Source organism: Serinus canaria, chromosome 1A (genome assembly GCF_022539315.1).
Source record: "Serinus canaria isolate serCan28SL12 chromosome 1A, serCan2020, whole genome shotgun sequence".
NCBI lineage: Eukaryota > Metazoa > Chordata > Aves > Passeriformes > Fringillidae > Serinus > Serinus canaria.
Window position 1 is genome coordinate 57,583,543 of NC_066314.1, and position 27,059 is coordinate 57,610,601.

The 27,059-nt window shown below is 46.3% G+C and overlaps 1 protein-coding gene across 4 annotated transcripts in view; it reads right to left on the reverse strand.

Moving 5' to 3' along the window:
• Window positions 1-26,655, reverse strand: part of CCND2 (cyclin D2) — a 30,588-nt gene extending 3,933 nt beyond the window's left edge. The window contains exons 1-6 of one of the 4 annotated variants that reach the window (XM_050985710.1): window positions 26,374-26,645; window positions 25,656-25,876; window positions 23,988-24,203; window positions 21,405-21,564; window positions 10,239-10,369; window positions 1-448 (exon numbers count right to left, since the gene is read on the reverse strand). The exon at window positions 1-448 is cut by the window's left edge and continues 3,933 nt beyond it. In XM_050985710.1, coding sequence (XP_050841667.1) covers window positions 293-448; window positions 10,239-10,369; window positions 21,405-21,564; window positions 23,988-24,203; window positions 25,656-25,876; window positions 26,374-26,410 — 921 coding nt within the window. In that variant the 5' untranslated portion in view covers window positions 26,411-26,645 and the 3' untranslated portion in view covers window positions 1-292. The other 3 variants (XM_050985721.1, XM_009094129.4, XM_050985714.1) reach the window with 3 other exon arrangements.
• Window positions 26,656-27,059: the final 404 nt, after the last annotated feature.

Consider the following 27,059-nt stretch of genomic DNA (forward strand, 5'->3'; position numbering starts at 1 on the left):
ACATTGATCTAGCTACTTTGTATGCTTTTATAAGCATTTAATATCACTGATACATAATCAAATAGCAATTACCAAATATATCGTGGGATTCCCTTCTGTAGAACATCACAGGCACCAAACGCTTTTTTTTTTCATTATTCAGTTTTTGTACTTTTTTTTTTGTTTTTCTTTATACCTAAAAGAGCTTTAAATATGTTCTATGTGGGAGCAGATTAAAAAAAAATTCACTCTAAAAATAATAACAAAAATAAAGGGTCTGGGGGAGCAAGCGTGGCTTTGTCTGCTGATGTCCTCACAGGTTGATGTCTCTCACATCTGTGGGAGTGCTGGCCTGGTCCAGTTCATCCACTGTCTTGGAGGGGTTGCTCTGCTGCTGCTGCTGCCGGACTTGCTGCAGGCTATTCACGAGCACCGCCTCGATCTGTTCCTGACAAGCTTTAAGGCAGTCCTAGAGAAAAGAAAGGAAATTTATCTATTAGTAAAGATAAATGTGGTTATTTTTTCCTTACTGAGCTAGCAGAAGTTGGAAGAGCATCAGTCAAGTGTTTCCAAGAAAAAACTGCTGTGACACAAACCTTTGAATTCTGAGAGGTATCACTGTGTACAAACTCCCTGGGTCAAACACTATTCATGCTGTATTTATTAGGCTCTAAATCTTAATATTTTACTGGTCTTTGATTGTAGAACCATTTAGGTTGGAAAAGACCTCTGAGATCATCTAAGACAGCCTTTGAGCAAATACCACCTTGACAACCAGCGCACTGAGTGCCATGTCCCATAATTTTCTGAACATAAAACCAATTCCCAGAGACCACTGCATTGAAAACTACAGAACATTCAGGGAAACAGTAGGGTACAGTACAGCAATATAAATATGGGAGCCTGTCCATCAGGAGTCCCACAATAAACATGAAGTATAAATACTGAAATAAATGTGGAGGATTTACCACATTTAAACTAGACACAGTGATGAAGAAGATGATTATTAAAATACTTACAGGATGTTCCACACTCTTGATAATACACTGGAAGACCAAATAATGTGGTTATTTAACCAGAAAAAAAAAAAGTGAGAAAACCTTGACAAACCCTGAGTTATAGGAGAAACTTAAAAGTAAAACCCAAGCTGTGACTGTATGAACACAATGCCAACCACATTCAGTGTGCTGGCACTGGGAGTATCAATCCAACACTGTGCAGGGGGACATGTGGTGCTTCAAGAAATGGCATTTTCTACAGGCAGCCCTAAGGAATCCTTCTGGAAAAGGCACTAATACTGTTCACTTCCTGTGGCTTCAGTCTGCCTAAGAGCTGGGTGTCTTCAGAAGTCTTCAGGGAATAGAACAACACAAGGTTTGGTAGGAGGATATTCACAGCACAGTGCTTTAACCAGAGCCCTCAGAGCATCTGGCTGGGGTGGTGAGACTGAGCATCACCATTCCCACTGTCAGGCAGGGGAGCTGAAGAACAGAACAGGGCACTGACCTCCACAGCGCTCCACAGGCACTGGTCAACCCACTACAGGATGTGACTGCAACACCGAGGAGCTGGGTCCTGACCAACACACCTCTTTTTCTACACAGTACCTGGTTATTGGGGAGAGTTTGAAATATTCATACGTGGAGGATTGATTTGTCATCCCAGTTGGACTGGGAAAACCACATCTGGTGAAGAGGATCTGTTCCGCTGGCCACGCTGACATTTGCGATGGGCGCAATTAGCTCTGGTGGGTAATGAACACCCATTTTTCTTGGCTACCAGCCTGAAGCTGCTGGCTGCAAAATCCTGTCCTCAGATAAAGAAAATCCCCCATAATCAGCTAGGGAGGGCTTTAGGCCCATTGTAAGCATTCACCTGTGTGTAAGAGGGCAATGACAACAAATCACTGTGTGGGTCAAGGCATTTTCAAGTGTGGGGGCACCAGTTTGGAGACTCTTGTAACAGACAACACTTGTAATGTGCTTTTTTTGGGTATAAGAAGCTCTTCTTTTAAAGCAGTTTCAAAGCACTGTGTCCTTCTGAAAACAAGCCAGATTTTTTTTTTTAAGCAGCTTCAGTCTGAAAAGCTTAATGAGGCAATTTCCTTGCAGGCAGGCTTGGGGAAGGAAGGGTGGTGACAAGCGGAACATGTGGCTCGAGCATTTGGAGTCAGCTTTGTCTGTTCCTAAACACCCTCATGTATGGTCATTTACACCATCACTGTACAAACTTCTGATGGATAGTGTGATGATTCATTTCAGGTATAAAGAGGCTGAAATCTCCAGGTAACCCTCCAGAGAAATGGGTCATTTCTGGTGTCTTCATTTTGTACATAAAATTATAAAGTGGCCTCGACTGAAATTGCCACATGGATTTTGTTTCAATTGGGAATCCACAAGCCATTGTGCATTTTATCTCTGGTCTACACTTTTTGAGCTTAAAACCACTGAATTCTTTAAAACAAAGAAATTTACAGTAAAAATTACCAGCATACTACATTCAGCATGAAATGGTTTTCCAAAAAAGTGTTGCTATTTGCATATTAAAGCTCCTTGGATGTTAAATCTCGCAGGTGAAAGGAAAAAAGCCCTAATTTAGAGTATCTTATCAGCCCAGCTGTCACAGTGTGATTAGGTAAGTAGGTGGCTTTATTGTAGAGATGATGGCATGGCTGGGACTTTCTGTCAATCCAAAGTTAAGGGACACGATACAAAAAACTACTGAAAACCCATCAGGACAAACAGCCTGGCCTTCCCATGACACAGCATTTTTAACCCCTCCAAGTTTCAAGGGGATTTGCTGCATGTGTACATATTTTATTGGTGGATTTTCATTTTGCAAGTTCTAGATGGCTCTGAGAACAGAGAATTAAGTTTTAAGAACATATCAAAGAAAAAACCCATGAACTGCATTATTTTCAACAAATCTTCCTTGAAAGAACACTATAATGCACTGCAGCATGACCCCAGATTTTGCAATACAAGGACTAGGCTATTCCTTCAGAATACTGCAGGGTTTGCCTTTGTTGTTTTTATAAAAAACTTTTTAAAGTGTGTGTCACATGGATTAACTTCCCCATTCTTCTATATGGTCTAGTAGTTTTAATGATTAAAATAGTTCTGGTACTTTCCATTCCATAGCTTTATTTATACTTCAGCATGTACAGAACTAAAAAGGCAATTAACTTTGGAGTTTCTTTTTTTTTTTTTTCATTCTGAAACTCTTTCATCCCTAGGTGATTTTACTAGCACATTTGAAAAGCATTTGAAGGAAAAGAAAAGCTTTCCTGTGTCTGATGAGGGGCAGCTTCATGGCTGTGATGGAAATGCTGGCAGTGAAAATAACTGTAAGGAGGAATCAGCAGCTCTATGGCATGAGCTACTTATTCAAGTCAATAATCATTGAAGATTTCAATTTCCATTCATGACAATCTTGAAAGAAAGCACAAGCCCTAGGGGAAATTCTGCAGAATATTACACATAATTCACTTTCTTGAACTTTTCAACACTTCTATGGTATATGTATGTCCTATACTGGCCTCCAGCTTCCAGTTTCAAACTGACATTTATGGTTCACTGGCAAGCTATGAGGGAAGGCCTCCCACTCAACCCAACTCAACTCAACTCAACCAACAGGCTCTTGCTTTGCACTGCCCAAAATCCCAAAGCTGGGAATACTAAAAAAGCCTTCTGGCATTTTGTGTTAAAGGGTGGTTAGTTTTCCACATATATATTAATTATTTCACAAATGTTAAGACTCCCAATCACTTCTAGTTTCTTAAAACTAATTCCAAAAGGAAAATCAGAAAAAGATTTTTTCAGGTACAGGATCTGGTTTGATAAATGGAAAGGATGCTGGAGATACCCCAAATAACAGTACTGTTCATTGGTCATGTACACATTGCTTGAATAACCTAAGAAAGCAGCAATCAGACATGGATTAAAGAGCTGGGATTTACATAAATTCCAGTGTGGAACATGTCATCTGTACTCCTACACACAAAAGCTGGCTGGATTCCTCCACTGGTTCACATTTAAACCCCAATTCAGACCTTTCCAAAGCACATGCTTCATTGTTGACATAAACAGGGATTCCTTCCCAAAGTGGGGCCTTTGTGTGCTGAGCGCTGGCCTTTACCTCACTGACCTTCTCCAAAGCAAGAGCCTGGAAAGCTGCTGTGAGAATATCTTATCCCTTTACTGTATTTCCAGTGATCTCACCTCTAATGGATGCAGTTAAAATACAGAACTATTTTCCCTCTTGAATGTATGTTTTTGCTACTGTAACAAAGAGCATCAATCACAGGTAAGTGTCTATGTCTCTTTTTCCAACTGGAAGTACAGAAAATAGCAATTTGCTGTTCCAGAGGATGCCTCATGTGGACTAACAAGGACATCTCATTCAAAAAACAAAACAAACAAAAAAACCCTCTAAAAACTAATTCATGCCAGAGCTTCTCCACTTACTGTTGCCACATTACTGCAATAATGCAATAAATAAGGTAACTAACATTAAAAATCTGAAATATAGGGCATTTTTCTCTGCAATTTTTTGGTCTTTTCAGCAGTTTCAACAGTGTCTTTTCTAGATTCAGTTCCACTGTTTGCTTCACCACTCAGTTTGCTGGTTTCCTGTTGCTGCTGTGGCTATTTCTCATTGCAAACAGGAGAGAACAATGTTTTCAGAACTGGGAAAAGAGAGAGCAAAGCCAACACACCAGCAGTGCGATGCAGGGGCAGATGCCATGATACTCATTGCTCATTGTGACTTGGGATTTCTGGCAATCTCTACCAGGTAATACTTTGAAGAGGTGAAAAGGTGAAAAGGAGTGGGATTTATGCTGTTTTAACAAATACTGAGTGTTTAGTGAAAAAGGGGATTTTCAAAAAGCTGTGAGGACCTGCCGGCATTACACAGAGCTGCAGGAGCCGAGCAAGGATTGATTCCCTGCTGGAGTGGCTGATCCATGGGATCTGTTCCCCGGGGGCCTGGATCCCCTCAGCGCGCCTGCCAACGGGCCCGACGGAACTCCGCCATGAGCCCGCGGTGTCACTGCATCACCCCATTGTTGCTACACACGCACAGCACTCACTGGGGAACAAAAAGCTGAATGAAACAGAGCAGCTGCCAACTCAGGCAAAGACAACTTAGGAAACTATCTCATTCTTCCTTTCTCTGGGAGGCTATTTCGCCTGTTGTTTCCTTGCATACAAAATGCGGTCTGCAACAAATAAGGCAGGATAAGATACAGCGAGTCCTGTTTCTTGCTTCCAAAACCACAGGCCCTAGACACTACAAAAGAGAGGATAAATGGTGTATGTGCTCTAGGGACAACGCTCAAATGTGATCCATTCAAGACAGATTTCCATGATTTTTTTACTGCAGCTCTGAATTCTTGAGCATGGTGGTTTTTCACTTCCGTTTCTGTGCAGAAATCTGCAGATCTTTACGAAGGGATGTCTCTGATCTTGGGAATACAAAAAAAAAAAAAAAAAAAAACCCCAGCACTGACATATGTGGCACGTGTAAGTGGAGATATTTTAAATGCCATTTATTATGGATCCAGTCTTTAAAACAGCCCCACTCCACATTTTTAAGGGCTCATGGCCAGCTGCTTTGACAACCCTTTAAAAAATGCTTGGTTCCTTGCTTTTTTTCTGCTTCAGGCCCTTAAATATGCTTTAGATTTTCCAAACCATTCAATATACACCAGTTACCATCTGGGAACAGACTTTTAGAGATGACTTCTGCCCACATACAGGCATTGGCTCTGCCTGAAAACCTCTCCCTGGCTGCTGATACTGGAGAGACCAACTCCGTGTGTCATCCAGATGCAACCTTGATGGCTGCTCTTCTAGGAGGTGAGGGAACAGATTTACCCAAGAAAGGTCTAAAGCAAAGCACAATGTTGATTGCAAGGTCTTAAAACGTGCCTTACCCATTCAGCTGTCCTTCCTCACATCCCGTAATTGTGCACAGCAGGGATGCTCGTATCCTCCTCCAAAGCATCTGGCTCCACCAGGGACAGGATACTGCTCACACTGGAGTGCTGGTCTGGGATGCTATGGGAATTCCTGACTTCCTGAGTTGTTTATTTTTCCTTTGCAATGACCCACCAAGAGATGCACAGGGAGCTCTGAGGCTTCCTGCCAGTAGGTCTGTTAACTCTTTGCTCACCAGCCTCTCCTCTGCAACAACTACAAAGGAAATGTTCCCAGCCCCTGGTAGGAGACCAGACTGGAACATGCAATCCCCATCCTTCAGAGCTGTGTGAAGTTAGAATCAGAGGCACAGAACAGTTTGGGTTCAAACAGACCTTAAAGGTGATCTTGTTCCAGTCCCCTACCATGGGCAGGGACACCTTGCTCTAGACCAGGTTGCTCAGTCTCATCCAACCTGGCTTTGAACATTTCCAAGGATGTGTGGGACACAGCTCTGGGAAACGTGAGCCAGGGCCTCAACACCCTCTCTAATTCTAATTCTAATTCTAATTCTAATTCTAATTCTAATTCTAATTCTAATTCTAATTCTAATTCTAATTCTAATTCTAATTCTAATTCTAATTCTAATTCTAATTCTAATTCTAATTCTAATTCTAATTCTAATTCTAATTCCTTCCTAATATTCTATCTAAACCTACTCCCTTTCTGTTTGAAGCTATTCCCCCCATCCTGTTACTACAATTCCTGATGAGAAGTCCCTCTCCAGCTTTTCTGTAGCCCATTCAGATACTGGAAGGTGCTCTGAGGTCTCCACACAACTTTCTCTTTTCCAAGCTGAACAGCCCCAACTCTCCCGTCCTGTCTCCACAGGGGAGCTGCTCCAGTTCCCTTTATCAGTTCTGTGGCCTGCTCTGAATTCTCTCCAACAGTTCCATGTGCTGGGGGCACCAGGACTGCATGCAATATGTCAGGTGGAGCCTCACAAGAAGAGAGGAGAAGGGAAGAAACCTCTCCCTCCGTGATGTGGGATTAGGTCTTAGTGGCTCTTAGGGACAGCAGAAATCAGAGAAGGCAGCTCAGATGCACCATGCAGGGCTACTTTCACTACCCTTCAGGCTGCTGAGCTTCTCCAAGAGCAGCTCCCTGCTCTTTATTTCGGTCGGTGGAAGGAGTAATGAAACCACGGTTTGCCTGGCCCTGCTGTCACACTTTCTCCAGCCTGTGATTCAACCCTCACCAAAGAGCCCAGGGCAGCTATTTACCAGAAATAACTGTTATCCCTAAATTAACAGTCCAGGATGCCTTGAGCCCCATCTCAAGTCTAGGGCACTGCTCTAGATTCATGCAAGGATATCTAACACCAATGTGTTTTTAAAAGAAACACTCGTGCTGATTGTCTGCTTACCCAACAGCTGCGCTCTAAATTACATGTTGTTTATTAATAATGTATTTTTGGTCTAATTCTTAATGAAACATGCATTAAAAACATTCATTTTAGTTGCAAATGCCAAACTCTGGTCTCAGTTACACTAATGTAAAGCTAAAATAACACCATTGATTTCAGCCTCCTGGTTAATGCTTCTATTTCCCAGCAAATAAACGGCACCCTTAAATTATCACTGTAAAACAGTGAAAGTTCAGGAAAGCTCACTGCACTTAAGTTGCATCAGGGTTTCATTACCATTCTTCCTTTTCATCTGCTTGCAGCTTTGAAGCTGAGATATTTCATGCTTCATCTCAGACAGTGACATTTTTTGAAAAGCCAGTGGGAAAGTCCAATCATCTGTTTCCATGCTAAGCAATCACACGCTCCAAAACAAAAATGAAGCAGAAGCCCTGGCATCCTCTGGCTGGGAAGGACTCTTCCCCAGCTGCTTGATGGTTCCTGTGGGCTACCACGAGGCACAGGGGGCTAGAAGGTTTTCCTCTGCAGAACAGTTAATTTCTGTGACTTTTCTACTTTTCTCCCACATGATGGTCCTGAAAACCAGGAACTCTCATTTCTCCTTCTTCCCTAAGCCCCCACTGGAAAACAAAATCATTCACACAGTGACAATGAATTAATTGTGCCACTGCAGGAACAGCTCTCAGGCATCAGAAATTCGCAAGTGAGAGAACTGAAGCTCTTCATTCAACTTTAATTAAGTCCCAGTGTAAAATGTATTACAATAGTCTTTACTCTTTATTAACACAGCCTTGGGCCAACTCTTACACAATCCAGACAGTAGGTTTTTTCCAACAATACATTTTACACATGAGGCTGGTATTACTACCTATTGCTAAGCTTGCCTCATGCCTCTCTGAGACCCCATTTTCAGTTGCTTTTCTCTCTCTCAAGCTTTCTCAAGTGGTAAAAAATTTTCCAGTCCTGGCCCCTTTTGTATTTTTTCAATGCAAAACTCACAGAGAAAATACCTAGCAAAATATTTCTCCCGAACTGAAACAGCAGGCTAATGAAAAATACACTTTGTTGCCCAAACTCAAAAATTTTGGCAACCTTTGGTTAGGCTGAGGCTTCAAAGCTTGCAGGGAGTTAAGGCTACCTCTGCCTCACAAAGGACAACACCTTGAAAAAAATAACAGCATTTCTAATTTCTGCAAAGGCTTATATTTTTTAGCAATTAAATCATCCAGAAGCTGCTTTTGTCATGAGTTTTTTCTGATTTGGGGAATGAGTGAGACCCTCCTCTATAGTTTGTGCTGCTTGGGCTGAGACCAGGAGCAAAGAGAAGGAAGCTGGTCTCTACCCAATGCTGAGAGACTCTTGAAGAGAAGATGGGAACAGTAAAATGTTAGGAGTTCTTTGTTATTTGGGGAGAGTATTAATTTTTTCTTCTGAAGGAATGTAGGCTCAGTCAGATCTGGGAAGATTTTCACCAGGATGGCAAAAAGCATACTTTTGACAAATAAATCCTGCTAAATTTAAAAGAGAAGGTGCAAAGGCATTTTCATTGCAAAATTAAAACCCCATCTTCTAACCATTAAAGAACTACTAAGATGTTTTTGTAGGTATTTTCTTTTAGACTTAAACAATCTGGATAGAAAAGCACAGTAGGTAACATCTTTCCAAATTGCAAGATGCAGCAAAAGGGCCTTATAGGGCTTATACACAATTCTTTCAGGCACAGAAGGTGTCCCCCCTCTCAGAGGCACCAAGGGGATCAGAGGGATGGAGCAGCTCTGCTGGGAGGAAAGGCTGAGGGAATTGGGATTGTTCAGCCTGGAGAAGAGAAGGCTCCAGGGTGACCTCACTGTGACCTTGCAGTGCCTGCAGGGAGCCCACGGGAAAGATGGAGAGAGACTCTTGACAAGGGCCTGGAGTGACAGGACAAGGGGCAATGGATTTAAACTGACAGAGAGCAGGTTTAGATTGGATATTGGGAAGAAATTGTTCCCTGTGAGGGTGCTGAGGCCCTGGCACAGGTTGCCCAGAGAAGCTGCGGCTGCCCCTGGATCCCCGGCAGTGTCCAAAGCCAGGCTGGATGGGGCTCTGAGCAAGCTGGGATAGTGGGAGGTGTCCCTGCCCATGGCAGTGGGGTTGGAATGAGATAAGCTTAAGGGTCCCTTCCAACCCAGGCCATTCTGTGATTCTATGGTTTAGACTACAAGCACTCTGAATTGGCAATATTCCTTTTCCTGTGCAAATCCAATTCAAATTAAAATAAAACGGAAACCCCAAAATTGCATTTGAAAATTAGGATCAATTTGATTGTAAGAAAAAAAAAAAAGAAATATCAAAATTCTCCCTTTTTAAGTAACCTGGACTAATTACTCCTTTTTAACCAAACCACAAACCCAAATCTTCATTGAACAGTGCTATCACATATGTAATAATGCCACATATTTACTCTGTGAATCAAAAACAATAAACTAGCACATGTTAAGGACAGCTTGAATTGTGCCTGTCTCATGTCCTGCCTTGAAATTAGTTCATTATTCACTGCTTCCAAGCCAAGACTTTTTAGGTGATACCTGAAGAAGGGCCAGAAGAGCTGTTTCAAGGTTGCAAGCACAGGACCGAGAGCAGCACAACACCTCCTGGTTTGCTTTATGCCCCAGGGAATGCTGCCTGCTCACCCCATCACCCAGGGCTCCTGAGGAGGCTCAGCCTGCTGGACCATCAGCCTGGCCAGGCAAAGCAGGCTCTCCCCACCAAGCCTGAATAAAAACTGAATTCCAGGAAATCAATGAGCTTTGGAGACTCAAACTCCCTGCAGAAGCAAGCCCCTCCTTTGCTCCACTCAGTCTTCAGGATCAGGCCCAGTTCTCCAGTACACCCTGGGAAGTGAAAGAAGAAGAGGAATGTGGAACACTCACCACATCTGTGTTTGTGATCTTGGCCAGGAGGTCTGTGAGGCTGTCCCCATCATCGAGCTGAAGGCCACAGATGGCTGCTCCCACACTTCCAGTCGCTATCATTGATGGTGGGTACATGGCAAAGTTAAAATCTGCAAGAACAGATCTGGGAATTAGTCCAAGCCCAGACCAGAAAAGCTGCAAAACATCAGAGGCAAGCAACATAAAAAAACCACACCCAAGAATAAAACCCGGGGAAGTAGAAGAAAGGGAAAAGTGCCACTCTTTTTGGTCCCATGGAGCTCATTAGTCACACTGCTCATCACAAGCAGTCAAAGAAGGGGGAACAGACCTGCAAATTAAAATGGAAATGCAGTTCAGTCTTTTATTCTCACTGATGCATAAAGTAAACCTGGACAATTTTTAATAGTCTTTCCTTAGTTTTAAAGAAAATGAAAGAGAAGAAGGAGGCTTTCTGTAATTTATGTCAGAAATTTGGGTCTTGGTCACATTAGACCTCTCTGTATAACTAGAAAACTAACTGGAATAAGGTATCACAAAGGACCAAAATGAGATTTTTAGTCACGTCAATTTTTAAAGAGTTAATTAATTCAAGCATTTAAAGACCTGTCCGGGAAAGAGATTTTAATTAACAGTTCATCTTTACTACCTTAGCAATTAGGAAGTGAGAACACTTACAGCCCATAGCTATGAAATCAAAGAACAAAGATTGCATTTGTCATTACTACTACTTCTTAATAAACAAGCCGAAAATACACTTTAGAACTTCCTCTCACACATCTGTTAAATCAGAAGATAAATTAAAATAAAATCCTGTGATCTTTAAAAGACAATTTTATGGTTTATGATACTGCCACAGACACTGGTTTATCAGCACTAGTTTATCTTGCTAAATACCAGATCTCCCACATCTTGATATATTCCTAAAAAGAAACTTGATTTGCAAGTTCTTTGGTTCAACAATAACTCATTGACAAACCCTTCTCTACCAATTTTCAGTATTAGCAAACCTTTCTCTACCAGTTTTCAACTGGGGAAACTAGAGCAGAAGGAAGAGTAAACCAAAGTAATACATAAAAAGAAATAAATTACAAGCAATACATTCTATCAATAGAAACAGATTACAGAAAACTGTCCTGCTGCAGATCCCAAATCCCCTCTGTTCACAAATTCTGTAACTCTGCTGATGTCTGTGTAACCACTGAGGTTTTAGACACATGGAGAGCTGTTCTCAGCCTCCCAAACTCAGAGCAGCTGGCACATACTTCAACAGCTGTGGAGACAGCATGTTCTTCTCCAGGCTGGAATACATCCCTGGGACTGAAGCAGTCCAGTAAGAATGGCACTTGGGACATAACATTCCCCCAGATGGACCAGAACGGGGGTGTTAGAAGTGGGGAGAAAAAAGGAGGAGTTGAAACCCTAACATGGATTTCTCAGTCTCACAAAGCCACCAAGAGGCTCCCACCTGCAAGCTCAACACTGGATGCTGCTTCCTACCAGACATCACACTGACAGACACTTTTGAAGGGCAAATTCCCACTGGCTGAAGAAAGGAATATGGAATGCCATTATTATAAAAATAATAATTTATGCAGTGTTGTAATAGTAAGAATCCACTGTACACAGGAAAGCTGACTCTTGGAAATTAAATTATATTGCCCCCACTAAAGAGTGAGACAACAGGAGAACCTCGACTCCCAAATTCTCAGTGCAGGGCACAGCCCCAAGTATGCTGATCTCAGCACGTGCTGAGGGAATGGGAATTACACTTCCAGGACTGCACTTTCTGCCAGTCACCAGTGGTGTCCCTCAGGGCTCAGGGTTGGGGCCAGTTCTCTTTGATAAATGAGCTGGATGAGAGGATTGAGTGCACCCTCAGTCAGTTCTGAGGTGACACCAAGTTGGGTAGGAGTGTTGATTTGCTTGAGGACAGGAAGGCTCTGCAGAAGGGTCTGGGCAGGCTGGATTGATGGGCCCAGGATAGAGAGATGAGGTTCAACAAGGTCAAGTGCTGGGTCCTGCCCTTGGTCACAGCAACCCCCAGCAGCTCCAGGCTGGGGAAGAGTGGCTGGGAAGAGCCCAGCAGGAAAGGGCCGGGGCCTGCCGGTCCACAGTGCATGCCCAGGTGGGCAAGAAGGCCAATGGCTGCTGGGCAGGGTCAGCAATGGTGTGGTCAGCAGGACCTGGGCAGTGACTGTCCCCCCCTGCTGTGGGCACTGGGGAGGCCTCGCCCCAGGGGCTGTGTCCAGTTCTGGGCCTGGCACTGCAGGATGGACATTGAGGGGCTGGAGCGTGTCCAGAGGGGGGAACGGAGCTGGGCAAGGGCTGGAGCACAAGTCTGATGAGGAGGGGCTGAGGGAGCTGGGGCTGTTCAACCTGGAGGAAAAGGAGGCTCAGGGGGGACCTTACTGCTCTCTATTGCTCCTTGACAGGAGGGTGCAGCCAGCTGGGGGTCAGACTCTTCTCCCAGGGAACAAGGGTCAGAACAAGAAGAAACAGCCTCAAGTTGCGCCAGGAGAGGTTTAAATTGGATATTAGGAAAAATTTCTTCAGAGTGATCAGGCATTGGACCAGCTGTGCAAGGAAGTGGTGGAGTCACCATCCCTGGAAATGTTCAAAAAACATGCAGATGTGGCACTTGGAGTCATGGTTTAGTTGTGAACACGACAGTGCTGGGTTAGGGTTGAAGTCCATGGTCTTAGAGGTCTTTTCCAAGCTTAACAACTCCATGATCAAAACCATATTCATATTTACCTCACATGGATTTATACAAACACATGTAAGGAGTAACCACACCCCTAAGCTGGGAAGCAACTTCCACATTTGATCTTGGACGTACCAAACCATCTCTCACTTATGCATGGAACTACAGGTAGCAATTGATTTTCCTTCATTTTCCCCTCCCTGTCCTGAGTTTCAGGCAGGATGTAGTAAAAAGATGGTGCAGGGAGGTGCCATGTCCAGGCAGAATGGGCTGAGCAAAGGACACAGCTCCACCTGCCCTCTGAAATTCCTTGCCTCGCATCACAACCTCCACATTATCCGAACGCCGGTGTTCTCGCGGCTGATTTTAGATCCACTCCCAGAAACTGTCTTCCTAGGAAGCTGAATAAAGAGGCACAGTGTCCCTGCCAACTAGCACTGCTGTAGGTCTGCTTCCACGTGGGGTCACATGCGAACATTTCTATGCCCAATAACCTTGTTAGCTCCCTTAATGTCATTCATAATGCAAATGAGACAGCGAGCGAATGGCCAGAGGCCCAGAGTGACTAAAGCTCAGCATCCAGAAAGTCTTACATTGCCTCTAGCTCTAAACTAACTTCCCTCCATAACAAGCACCATAAACTTGGCTATCAAAGCTACACATGCCCAGTCTTTGTTGTACAACAGGCAGCGATTTGTATCACTGGCTTCTATTTTTAGCATATTAATTAACTACTGCAACTGGTGAGGCAAGTGTCTCCAACTGGAGAGTGTGGCACCATTGTCTGAAGTCATCACCTCATCTCGAGCTATTGAAAATCATGGCAGTGACCCTCCTGCTGATATGAATTTAACCTGACATGCCCACAAAGGAATGGGGGGTGGTGCACCAATTTTGTGCACATGGTTCTCCACATCACCCTGGACCCTATTAGTGTGGAAAGAGCTCATTGAAAGAAAAGAAGCCACATTGTGCTGGGCCACCTAGAGGGTTGAATAGAAAAGGCTGAGGAAAAGAGCAGGCAGTGCAATAAAGGCCATAATTAACATATTTCCATATTCAAGCAAAGCAATAACTACGTGAAATGTTTATCAAGGTGCAATGAAAGCATAAATATTAAGTACCGTATCTGAGGGGATGCAGAACCACCCCCCCAGTCTCTTAGATTCCATTGAGAAATTCAAAACAAGCTTTTTACATGTTATTTTCAATTATAAACTTCTACCTCTGCTTCTACCATGACAACAAGACAAGGCTCGCCATTCTCACTCAGTTTTCACCCAGGTAAAACTGTCCCCCCTCCAAATTAGGTCAAAAATTTGCCCTGAGATTAATGAAAAATTTTTAAAAAAATTTTAAAAAAACAGTGGGGAGCACAGAGAAAGAACCTAAAAATGTGAGCTGAAACATATGCATTTACTGCAAATTCTTGTAGGAGATGATGAAATCTGAACTACAGGGGAAATTTAATAGAAAGCACTTCTTACTGGGCACTTGGAATTTTATATATAGCACTTCTGCCTGGACACCTAAAGCAAGGCTATTTGCTAAATCCTTCTGTATGCAAACTTGACTAACATGCACCCAGAGCCTGCAACTAAAGCATGGCTCTGACTCTAACTTTGTTGTGATTTATAGGTTAATAGTTGGGCTTGATGATCTCAGAGGTCTTTTCCAACCTAATTGATTCTGTGATTATGCCATTCCATGGGAAAAGTACAAAGGAGTCTCATTATAAGTTAGAGAAGCAGTGCCACAGCGCGTGTCCATGAGAATCTGGGCACATGAACACTTCAAGAGAAGACACTGGGTTGTTAGAAAGCAAAACTTGTTTTACTTTCTATTCCCAGGCAATATACACAAGAAACCATCCCATCCCCATTTTAATATCACCTATTTCCCAAACGACCTCAAGAACAACTGACCAGCCATGCACAACCCCACTGACTTCAGCGCTGGAAATAAAAAAAGGCAATGCAAGAAACATCACCCTTTGAAGCACAGCCACCTGTGGACCAGCCAGCCAGAGCCATCAAGCAAATTCAGGGTCCCCTGAACCTGCCCCCCACTTTCAGCCTGGAGCTGACACAGCCAGGGCACAAGGAGATTTTTCTGCCAGTGGAGCACATGTAATCCACGCCAAGGTTCCAGGGCTGCGAGCAGCGCGGCTGAGCTGTTTTGCTGGCTCTCTCCCAGTCCAGTGGTCTTCACTGCCTTCAAGCCAGGAAAATGCAAGGCTGACAGTCAGTCCAAAGCAGAAGGGAACTGGAGGAAGGAACCCAGAGAGGTCCTGCAAGGGGAAGCCTTAACTTGCAGCCAACAAATAAAACCGTCGGAAGGAGAAGAGCACTGACAAATACGCAGGCTGAACATGCTCGGTGTGTCAAAGTCAGGTGGGGGAACTCTACCTATTTAAAATGACCCATTTTACTGATCTGGCTGCTGGTTGGGCTTTTTTTCAGCAGCCAGTTTTCATCTCTGTAATTTGATAGATATTTATTTACAGAATTGGAAACTGCTGTCATAAGGAAAGTGATTCTTCCCATGGTAGGGGGGAAAAAAGGGAGGAAAAAAAAGGTATGTTACCTCCGTCAGAAAAGCAGGTATTGATATATTAAAATTGTGTAGATAATGGTCACAGCCAGCCTGAGACTTCACCCAGCCAATGCCTGTACTATGAAGACAAGCATGGATCTATATTTAACCATCTAAGTTTAAAAGAAAAGTCTAAGATAAACAATGGAAGTAGTGAATTTAATTCTTGTCTGCTTTGATCCAAATGCAATTCCAGGGTCAGTGTGGTACTGGTTTTTTTCCTAACGCATTTGTTTGTATCTGCTGTGGCCATTTTTTCTCTTCCTCTTGCATTTCTACAAGACACTGCAAATTTTCCTCACGTTAACTATTTTTACTTTTAAAGGCAAAACCAGATGACTTCAGCCCTTCAAAGCAAACACAAAACTTTCAAGTAAACCAGGATGCAGAAGTGTTTCCATCCTTTGAGTAGGTGGGAGGACAGACATCTAATTCTGTTCCTCTCCTACAGCATTTGGCCTTTATACAAATGGGTCTGAATTATCCTAAATGTTAATGCTTCATCACAGCCATCCAAGAGAGGTAAAGACAGGGAAATACGCTGAACAACCTATAAAAAGTGGAGGAGCACTCACAACAATACGCTCATTAGTTGATGGTAAATACTATTTCTGAACAACTGTTTGCACTGTTTTTTATTTGCACTTATTTTACACCTTCCTAACCAAGGATTAGGATGATGTTAGTGCTTGAACCACCAAAATGTCAGACCTGCAGCTGGTAGAAAGGAGGGCAGCTCCTCTGGTAGCTCCAGAGTGATGCCAGCTTGTATCAGCACATGCTCTCTTTATTTCTTTCCACCTCCTCTTGCCAGGCTTGACTGGTCATGAAACATTCCCGAGGGCCTGACTACTTGCTGATGGCACTTCCTTGGTTCTTGTGGCTCCACAGGCTGGAAAGCTCAAGATGCTGATATGAGCTGGAACAAGCAAGAGCTTCTTCTTTTGTCTAGCAATAAATTAGTGCGAATTATTCTTTCTTCTGCTATGCAAGAAGTTACTGCAAGCACTGCGACTTTGCAACATGTATTTTTATTTCTTAAGACATTCTCATAATGAAGCGTCTACAGGCTTCATTCTTCCCCTCTGCAAAGAACAGGTCCCAAATAAAACTTGTATCACACTTTCCAGGCTCCAGTAACTCACACAGGATGAAAAGGGGATGCAGAGTAGAACTGCCCAGCAGGAATGCTGAGGAGCAAACAGGCCTCATTCCGTGTGGTCGCCCCATAGACCTCTACCAGGGCTGCAGACCTCATCTTGCAGTCTTCGCTCAGACAACACTCCCACTGACTTCCACAGAACTTGTGTCTGAAGAAGGATGCAGGATTTGGCCCAGAAGTTAAAAAAAGCCTTCTCAGCTTTCAAGTGTAGATAATTAATGTCCCAGAAACAGTGGCCAGAGGTTGGGCACACTGTATGAAACTGACTTATAGCTGACATTTTGCCGCCCTTTCTTGGCCTCTGTGCTGACACAAGCCCCGAGGCCTGAGATGCTGGATCCACCATGGGCACATCCCACCTGCCACAGGACTCAGCTGAGGCATAGAAATGACCTTGCAAAGGACTGAGTCCAGGGTTTTACACAAGCTGCCTTCTATCTCTGCAAGTCTGCAAAGGCTTCTGCTTCCAAGTTTTGGTTGCCACTCAACTAAAATCCTGTGAAGCTCCTCACAGAGGTGAGTGTCTCCATTACAGCTCCTCTTTCTGAAAGCCTGTCATGCACAGGCCACCCTCCCTCAAAAACCATTCCCTTACAGGCTCTCACATAAAAAAGGGCTATCCTGCACCAAAACTGTGGCATGTACAGGCTCTGAGAGGAGAATGCAACACAAGGAAGCAGTTGTGCATCTGAGACTCTGAACAGGCTGCAAGAAGAAATGATGAGCACACCCAAGTGTAAGGAAATAATGCACAGTTCTCTCTCCAGCAGCAGCGTGGCAGGCTCTGCACACACCTCTGTAACCACTGCCCTCTCCCACTCCTGCCAGCAGTGATTCCCTGGCTTGGAGCTCAGCACAGGCAACTGGCCAACCCCTGAGAGAACATTTCCAAGCTGTGCAGCACTGTGCAAAGAGACAGAGGGTGCAGAGCAGTAAAGAGATGGAGGTGTGGGCAGGGTGGAAAAGCAACACAATCCCCGTGAGCAAAACAAGGATGATCTCCATTGGGCTCACAGCTGAATAGGAACATCCCATGCTGAAGAATCCCATAATCATTAGGGCTGGAGGGGACCTCTGGAGATCACCCAGTCCACACCCCTGCCAAGGCAGGGTCCCCTGGAGCAGGTGACACAGGAACATGTCCAGGTGGGTTTGGAATCTCTACAGACAGGGAAGCTCCAGGCACTCCCTGGGCAGCTGCCACCCTCAATGTACAGAAATTCTTCCTCATGCTGAGGTGGAACTTGTGTTTCAGTTTATGGCCACTGCTCCTCACCCTGTCACTGAAAAAGAGCCTGGCACCACCCTCTGACACCCTCTTTGAGATATTTATATGCATTAATGGGATCTTCTCTCAGCCTTCTCTTCTCCAGACTAACCAAGCCCAGCTCCCTCAGTCTCCCCTCATAAGAGAGAAGCCATAAACACCACTTAAAGGCCCCAAATGCATCCTCTTGGTGCCTTGAAAATCCAGAGGCGTTCTGAAGGAGATTTTGGCTTGCACAGGGAGCCACCATGGGATGAGAAAACAATGACATGGTGACAGATCAGGCCATGCCAGTGCATAGTGTCCATCTATGCACTCTTACTGCACAGTGAACAAGGCAGCTGGAGGAAAATGCCACTTCCATGCCCTCCTAATGGAAGAGGAGACTCTTGAAACCTTTGTGAATGCAGACCAATGTAAGAGAAAACTCTTTATTCAGGAGGACACACAAGTTTCTGTCCTGCTTAGCAGCCGTATGTTTCGATGGGACCAAGGGCAAAGAGGGAAACATTCCAGTTCCAGTCATGCTCATGTGAATCATTAATCACTGCAAGGACTGGGGAGAGGCCGTGGGCTTATATCCACGCAGCTTGGTTCAGGAACTGGGCTCAAAATAAAGGCAGAGAAAGAGAGAGCCTGCCAAAGTGACCAAACATGACTGAAAGGAATATGCAGAAGAACAGATTATCACCTCCTTTTGGGGAACATTCAGATGAAAAGGCGAACAGTGATGAGCATCACTGTGATCCTACACATCCAGCACAACACCCAGTAACTGTTCATGGCTGCTTCCCTCTTCATTTGCTGACACTAAGTGCTGCAGGAGTGAGATCAAAGCCATGTCTGTACAGGCAGAGAACACCTGGGAATTTCTGGTAAAATGTTTTTGCTGGGAAATTAAATGGAGCAGTTGCTGAAGAAGATCTAAGGCTGGGGGAGAAAAGTTCAAAATATGCCAGATTTTGCATGATACTTTAAAGAAGAAAAGTACTTGAAAGCAGAGAAAGCTGTACTGAGATGAATCAGGAAATGGAAAGAGATTCACTGCTGTGCTCCAGACCAGAGCTATTAGCCAGGCAGCCAGGTCAGCTTTGGGAATAGTAAAGAGTCAAACCCAGCCTAAAAGCACACATGGGGAGCAAGGGAAGAGGGAGCCACATGTCAGAGGAGGTCCTATTGCTGAAGGGAGGCAAATGTGGAAATGAAACACCAGGCTTAACCCAGACTGGCAGAAAGCAGCAGCTCTGAAGGAAAAAGAGAAAGAAGAAACAGAGTGGTTGATGAGAGCTCTGCAACAAACAGGACAAGAAAAGGAAACGACAACTGGATCTGGAAGGGAAGTCTGATGAGAAGGGCTTTTCTTCAAAGAGTGGCAGCAAAAGGAAATTCTGTAGTAAGAACAACATTTCCACAATGGAAGTTGAGGTAGCAGTTCACAGGTAATGTGGGAATGTGGCATTGAGAGCCTGGGTAAGGTCTCTGCTTTCAAAATGAAAAAGTGTTGTGGGTCCTCCTCAAAACTACATGGTGGTCTGTGGACAATGGCATGAGAAGAAAAGGAAATCTCCAGCCAGCACTACAGTACCCTCACTTTTAGGAAGCTCTGTACTCAGCAATTACATCTTTCACTTTCAAGGGAAGAAACTTTAATTTGTTGTCTCTTTAGACAAAGGACTTCATTTCATGCACTGGAGACATATAATATGACAGGCAGATCACATGGGGGACACACACGAGGGAACTGCATGACTGGGCTGAAGGCTGGAGAGGAGGCACTGCTCTGGATCTCAGTAAAAGGACTTCTAGAGCACGGAGCTAAGCACCAAAGAATTCATGGACTGGAAAGAAGCCATGGACTTTGGAGATTCTTTCAAGGACCACAGTCTTGCAATGGCTTAGTTATATGGAAAATTTTAAGGGCAAAGGATTATGGTCCAGAATTTGAGATGTTAAATCATAATGAAATTCCAGGGCTCTCAAGAAAGTGATGTGCTGGATAAAGAAGAAAACAAACCAAAACACTATTGGAGGAAGTGGAAGCGACAAAAGAGTGAGAAGATTGTCTGGTTTGGAAGGCAACACGGAGCTGTATTGGAGTTTGATGGCTGATGGTGTGAAGATCCAGAGAAATGTCCATGGGAAAGACCATCTTTTTCATACTAAACAAGGCAGAACAGTGAATGCATCCTAAGTAAGGGGAGAAGGAAAGAAATCACCAAGAGTGATCCTGCAGAATTTGAGCAATATTTCTATTGAGTCCTGTGGTCTTGGGTCTGAAAAGGATCATGCAGCAGTGGGAAAAGAAGGGAAGGTCTGAGCATCAGGGCAACCAAAAAGTCAATTACCCTAACACAGCCCATATACAAATCTCTAAAACAGATCAACTGAGGTAGGAAGAACTGGCCAACATTATAAAAGCAGTCACTGCATCTTATATACAAGAAGCAGGCATTCAAACCCAAAAGTTGCACCCCGTCTTCCCTTCCCCTCTGCAAACACACAGGCAGAACAGTTCCTATCACAAAGGGCTAGGTATATCAAACTGGTCAATTCAAACACTGAGCCATACACTACTTGATAGTGACTCTGGAAAACATTGCATGCTGTTTATCTAGTCCAGGTCTAGCTTCCAAAAAGTAGTCTTACCATTAACCCTTCAGATGAAAATTCAGAGTCCACTAATTTTGTAAAAATTACTGAGGCAAGAAAAACCCAAACAACAAAATAACACACAAACAAAAACCAGTGTTTTGCAGACAGGTCAAAATTAAAAAGCCTCTCTTCCACACAGGCAATTATTCTCAAGAAATCTTCAGAAACTGTGTTCAGCCATGTGACAAAAAGGGAGTGCAATGGTTCCCCATGGAACACAGTAGTTTCACTGATTTCTTGGGGTGAAGCTAGGAAAGAATCCAATTTTTTTTTTAAGTAATTACCTTTTAAACTGTCATCTCCTGTGCTTCAGGGATGTGGTAGTACCATATAAATGCTAAAATACACAATTTTGCCTTTTATCTGGACAGAGTCCAGTTAATGAAAAGTTTATGAACACATTCGTGCAATGCATTAGCTCAAGACACTTTGGGCTAATGTGCCATAACAGCTTCTGCATTTGGAGCTGTCCTTACAAATTATCTGTGGCCCTCTAAAAGAAGCAGTGAATGGGCAAAATAAAAACCAGGATGCCCTAATCCAGCCTTACAAGACTTCACTGCAAAAACACCACACACATCAGCTGCACTCCGGGTCATTGCCACAAGGATTTTGCCCAATGCACAGTTTTGGGGCCTGATACACAACACCCTTTGCAAACAGTCCCACGGGATTTAGTTCCTCTTCCCACATCATGCAAGGATGGAGGGGATGAAGCACCACCTGGAACAAATCTGCCCTTCCAACCACACTATGAGCTGCAGCCAGAGCAGCTGAGCCTACCTGTGGCACAAAGGGCGATGAAGGTTTGTGCATGCTTCCGGATCAAAAGCAACTTGTCTTTAGGGAGAGGCACCTTCCTTAGGATGTGTTCAATGAAATCGTGTGGGGTGACAGCTGCAAGGTTCCACTTCAACTTCCCCAGCACCACCAGCTCCCATTCCTGCAGAGGGTGGAGAGGGAAAGCAAAAGAAAAGAAAAGCTATAAGCAAGACTGAGAAAAACCTCTGCGTATTTCTTATTATAACTTTATCACTGCTAAATTTGTTTTGCTCAAACCCTTTTTTCCATATGCCTCTACTGCTTTGAAGTTGTTGACTTTATATTCTTTTTTTTTTTTTGAACACCAGAAATGTCAGGCTCTACTGAAAATAATGAGACCTGGCAGCTCCTGCCAAGGTTTTTTTGGTTTTTTTTTTTTTTTTTTTTAATCCAGTGCTGAATGCCCACCCAGAAAGTTTAGACTGCAATTAGATATTGCCAAGGTCACTGTGGTCCTTTCCTCGTAACTTCTTTTAAATGGCTATAGCCCTTACTTTATAGCCATTTAAAGCCCTAGGGACAGCCATGCACAAAAATAACCTAGATATACATTCCTTTTTTCAAAACTGGGGAAGTTGGCTTGATGGCATTGCCTCCCCAAAACTGTACTCCAAAGGTCCTGCAGATAAATCTGATGGTGCTCAAACTACTCCAAGAGAGGCTCTGCAGAAAGGAAACACACGCGACACAGCCAAGAAGTAGCCTGTGTAAATTATCTGCCAGTAAATCATGTAGGAGCCATTCCCAGATTCTTTGCACGCCCAGAACTCCCACTGCAATCAAAGGAAAGCTTGGGCGTGTACGTAACTACCGGCCATTCCCTGAAATGGGATTCCATGTGCAAACAGCACCCAGATCCAGCCATGGGGTGCATGACCTGCATGTTTCAACATTTAAACCGAGTTCTGAACACCTTACAGTGCCCCAGAGAATGAGCAAAGCTCAGGCCTCCAGCTCACATTTGTCTCATCCGTCAACTATTAGCTATTAACTAAATTCCACGCACTGATTGCCGAGTCCTGATGATGCCTGATGGAGCCCAGCGTGGTGGGGAGCCCCAGCTGAGCTGACAGAGCTGGCAAGTCAGGAAAAAAAAAAAAGTCCTTTAATTTTGCAGCCGCGGAGACGTCAACTAGCGTTGCTGAGAAACCATAAACATGGACCCCACAATGCCATTTCTGCAGTCCTTTCCCTGAATAGATGCCCACTTTAACAGCAAGTTACTTTCCTACGGACATTCCTGCTCGATTATGACAGAGCCCTCCATGCTCTGAAAAATCTCACATATATGCAAAAGGCTGCAGAAACCAGACGGGAATTTTGAATTTCTTAAGAAAACCTTTAAAATGTTGGGACGTAACAGCGATTATGCAAACTCGAGGCCCGCTTTTCCCAGCATTACTGATGTGACAGGTTTTGAGAGAGAACAGTCAACCCACAGGACCAAATACAAGGAAGCACTTTAAACACATGCACACATTGCTCTGCATATTTGCACGTGGGGACCACTGCACTTCCCCTGCCCATCTGTGCCACCAAGGGGACACCTCGGGGCCCTGACAGCCAGGCAGGGTTTGAGGGCAAGGCTCTTTGGAAGCAGGAGCTATCAACCCCAGCCCTTCCCCAGGGGGAATTCCCAGTGATTCATAGGAAAAATTATTCAGCAACTCCGATGGCTACGGCCATCTCTCTGACCTAGCATCCATGTCACCAAGGAGCCCTGGTGCACGTCCAGTGCTCCACGTCATGGTGTATACATCACTTATTTCCTTCAGTAGTTATCAATTTGCTTCTGCTTTTACTGCGTCCGAACTGAGAGAAGCAGCAGACACAAGGTGATTCAACTGAGCCTTATCACACATGATGGGTCAGGCTGGAATGGACCACAGTGGGACACCTGGTGCCACCTCCCCGCTCCAGCAAGGCCATCCCAGAGCACAGGACACAAGATTGTGGCCAGACAATTCCGGAATATCCCCAATGAGAGAGACTCCACACCCTCTCGGGATAACCTGTTCAGGGCTCGGTCACTGCTCAGAGGAGTAGAAGTTCTTCCTCGTGTTCAGGTGGAACTCCCTGGGCATCAGTCGGTGCCGCTGCCTCTTGGGCACGGCCGAGCATCCCGGGCCCCTCTCGAGCATCCCGGGCCCCCCCAGGCCCCGGCCCCAGCCCGCACCGCCGCATGTCTGCCGCCAGGTGGCGCCGCCGCGCCGCCCGCCCGCGCACGTGCGCCCGGCGAGGTCCCCCGTGGGGACACGGCGGGGACACGGCAGGGACGGACCCACCCCCGGCACCGCCAGCCCCAGAACCCCCGGCAGCGGCTGGAGCGCCGCATGGCACTGCCAGGCGGCTTCGGAGGACTGGGATGTTCCCGCGGGTGTCCCCCGCCCTCAGCGTTGGCCCCCGAGACTTTCTGGCCGTTCAGAAAGGCGGGAAATGCGTGGGTTTTTCTAAAAGGCAGGGGCTGGGTGGCGAAGTGCTGGGTGCTGTGCCAGAGAGAGAAAGGTGCTGTGCCGGAGAGGAGAGAGGAATGGGGCTGCTTACCAGCAGCTCTTGGGGTTTGATGGAATTGTCCGTGTATATGCACAGTTTCTCGGCTGTGAGGGGGATTGTCTCTTTCAGCTTGGAGGCCAGGAACATGCACACCGCCCCCAGCAGCTGCAGATGGCACTTCCGAGTGGGCACCACAGCTAAGAATCTGTCCAAGTAATTCATGGCCAGAGGGAAAACTTCTTCTTCGCACTTCTGCTCTTCGCAGACCTGCAAGTGAGGAGCGTGGGGAGGGAACGATGAGGCAGTCGGGGGAAGAAACGGGGATGGGAAGCGAGAAAGAGACAAGAAGGAAGAAATAAATAAATGAGTGAACCCACCAAACAGACCACTACTTCCCTTGCTTTTGCTCCTATTTTTGTTTCCCGGGGAGCTAAATTTTGGGGGAGGGGGAGATCTGTGGAGAGGCTGGGAAGGCTGTCAATCGGCTTTCACATTCCTTTAGTTCATTCAGTAAGAAATGAATTCAAGACACTGTGTGGGAGAGCCGAAAAGCCCCATCCAGCAGCAAGAGAGCAGCCTCAGACTTTTTTTTTTTTTTCCTTTGCGACCCAATTTTTCTTTTTTATTTCGTCATATTTTCAAAAAATCGATAAAAAATATCAAAACTTCCCAGGCGGTCCCGGTTTTGGGGCTGGTGGCATCACGGGACGATCCCCTATCGTTTCCGACAATTGTAAAAATTCCCCCGCCGGGTGTCCCCCAGCCCTGCGCCCCCAATCCCGCGCTGTGGGGGAAGGACGGGAGACATAGCGAGGGCGAGGTGGGGTGGAGAGAGCCCGAGCCGCCTGGATCCTTTTAGCAGGCACCGAGCAGCAAAATTCTTTTAAAAATTTACAAAAAATCGGAGCCGCGGAGAAAAAGCACAAATCGCACATGAAAACCAAGCGGGGAGTCTGGGCTTTCCAGCCCACGGAGTTTGGCTCCGGAAAGGTCCCCCCCAAAGGAGATCCGAAGGGGCAAAGGATGGCCGGTGGGGCCAGGGCAAGGCAGGCGGGTCTGCGGAGCTGCGGGCCCGCTGCCGCTGCGCCTGAAGCCTGGGGGCGAACGAGGGGTTCAGCGCCCGCCCCACGGCCCCGACACACGGGGGGTCCCGTTCCGCAGGGCCGGGGGGCACTCCCGAGCCCCCCGGAGAGCAGCGGGGGCAGCCGCGCTCGGCGCCTGCGAGCAGAGTCCGCATGCAGCGCAACATGGCGAGAAGAAGGCACGTCCTCCCCACTGCATACGTGGGCACGGAACCCTCGCCGGGCAGAACGCGGGGCACACAGTGCACCCCCCGACCCTCGCCCGGCCCCGCGTGCTGCTGCTTTTTCCCAGGAATGCCTCAATAACAAGCGCTCCCGGAGGCGGATTTTCTTTGCTTTTAATTGCAAATGACTTTTCCAACTCTCCCCCCCCACCACCACCACGCCGCGCTTCCTCCCCTCCTGCACCCCGCTCCCGGAGCCCCCCGGAAGGGGCGACTTCCCCCGCGGGCTGTCGGTGTCCCCCGCGCCCCTTTCCGCACCGGCTGAGCTCCGGAGGGGGACAAGGATGAGAGGGGATCGACAAGAAGAAGCCACCCGGTGATCCCAAGAGCAAGGGGCTGCAGGGGGAGAGGGGCCAGGGTGCTGCCCGCGGCCGCTCTGCCGCCCCCGCTCCGAGGGGCCGGGATGTACGAACCTCCAGCATCCAAGTGGCCACCATCCTCCTCATGAAGGGCTGGATGTCCTTCTGGACGCACTTGAAGTAAGAGCACTGGGGCAGATACCTTTCCTCTATGGTTAGTAAGTTGTGCAAAACGCGGTCATCGTAGAGCAAGTTCGGGTCAGGCAGAGCTCTCCTCATGGGATCCACCTCGCAGCACAGCAGCTCCATGTTTCCAAAGAGATCTCCCTCTTTCTCTGATGGGAAAGGTTTTTTTTTTTTTCTTGGTTTCTTTTTTTTGTTTTTTTTTTTTGGGGGGGGGGGGAAGGGGGTGGGGATAGGAGAGGGGTAAAGGAGGAGGGGTAGGTGGGTGGGAGGAAGACGGCAGGGCTTTCCAGCTCGCTCCTGCCTCCCTTGAAACTTGTCTCTCCCTCTCTTGATTTCTAGCCTAAAGTTGAAGCGAAGTGACGCAACTCGCCAGGGCAGGCAGTTCTCTCTCTCTTGTTATTATGGAGAACAGCAGCTGGTCAGACGTAACATCAAACACTTTTTTTTTTTCCCTCTCTATAAGCTAACAAGGAACCAGGAGGCCCTCGTATAGGGACACACAGACACAAATGACAGCTTCTCTTTTACTTCCTTCCAGCGACCAAATTAAACCCGTTCCACACTTGCCTTCTGAGGGAGCCCGTCCCCATCAATTTCCCTCCCCTTCTCTTATTGCAAGGAACTGTGGGCGCCCCTCGGTACCCACCCAGACGATGGGGACGAAGTATGAAATGCCCTGGCATAGCAGGGTGCCAGATCCATGTCTCGCTCTCCCTGCTCCGGCACCTCCTTAAACCTGCAGCCGGAGGGGGACAGAGCTCCCCGCTAACAGCAAACCCCCCAAAAAGCCCTTGAGGGGTGGGGGTTCCGCGACGTCTTCGGGGTGAAATCTCACAACCACCACGCTACTTCCTCCGGCACACATTCGTGGTTCGAGCAGACGAACCGTCTTAGCGTTGCATGGCCACACTGATACAACTTTCTAGGAAACGCAGCGGAGGAGGGAGGGAGGAGGGAGGGAGGGAGGAGGGAGAAAGGTTGGCCGGAGAGGAGGGGGGGAGGTGAGAGGAGTTATGTCCCACATGGGGTGACTTCCACCCGGCTCGCACTTCGCCGGTAGTCGCTCCCCGACTGCAAAATGTGACAGCGAAGTCTCCGCCGGCTGCGGCAGAGCGGAGGCTCCCGAAGGGGAAGGGGCTACTGGGGCGGGCGCGGAGCGGGGTCCCCGCAGCGGCAGCCCCTCAGCCCCCCGGCGGCGCGGAGGGTGGGCCGGGGGCGGCGGGCACGGAAAGACCGCCTTAAAAGTGCGAGCGGGGACTTTGGGGCGCCGCTTCCCCTCCCGCTATTTGCATAGCCAATAGCTCTGGGGCTCTCGCCGCTGCGCGCTGATTG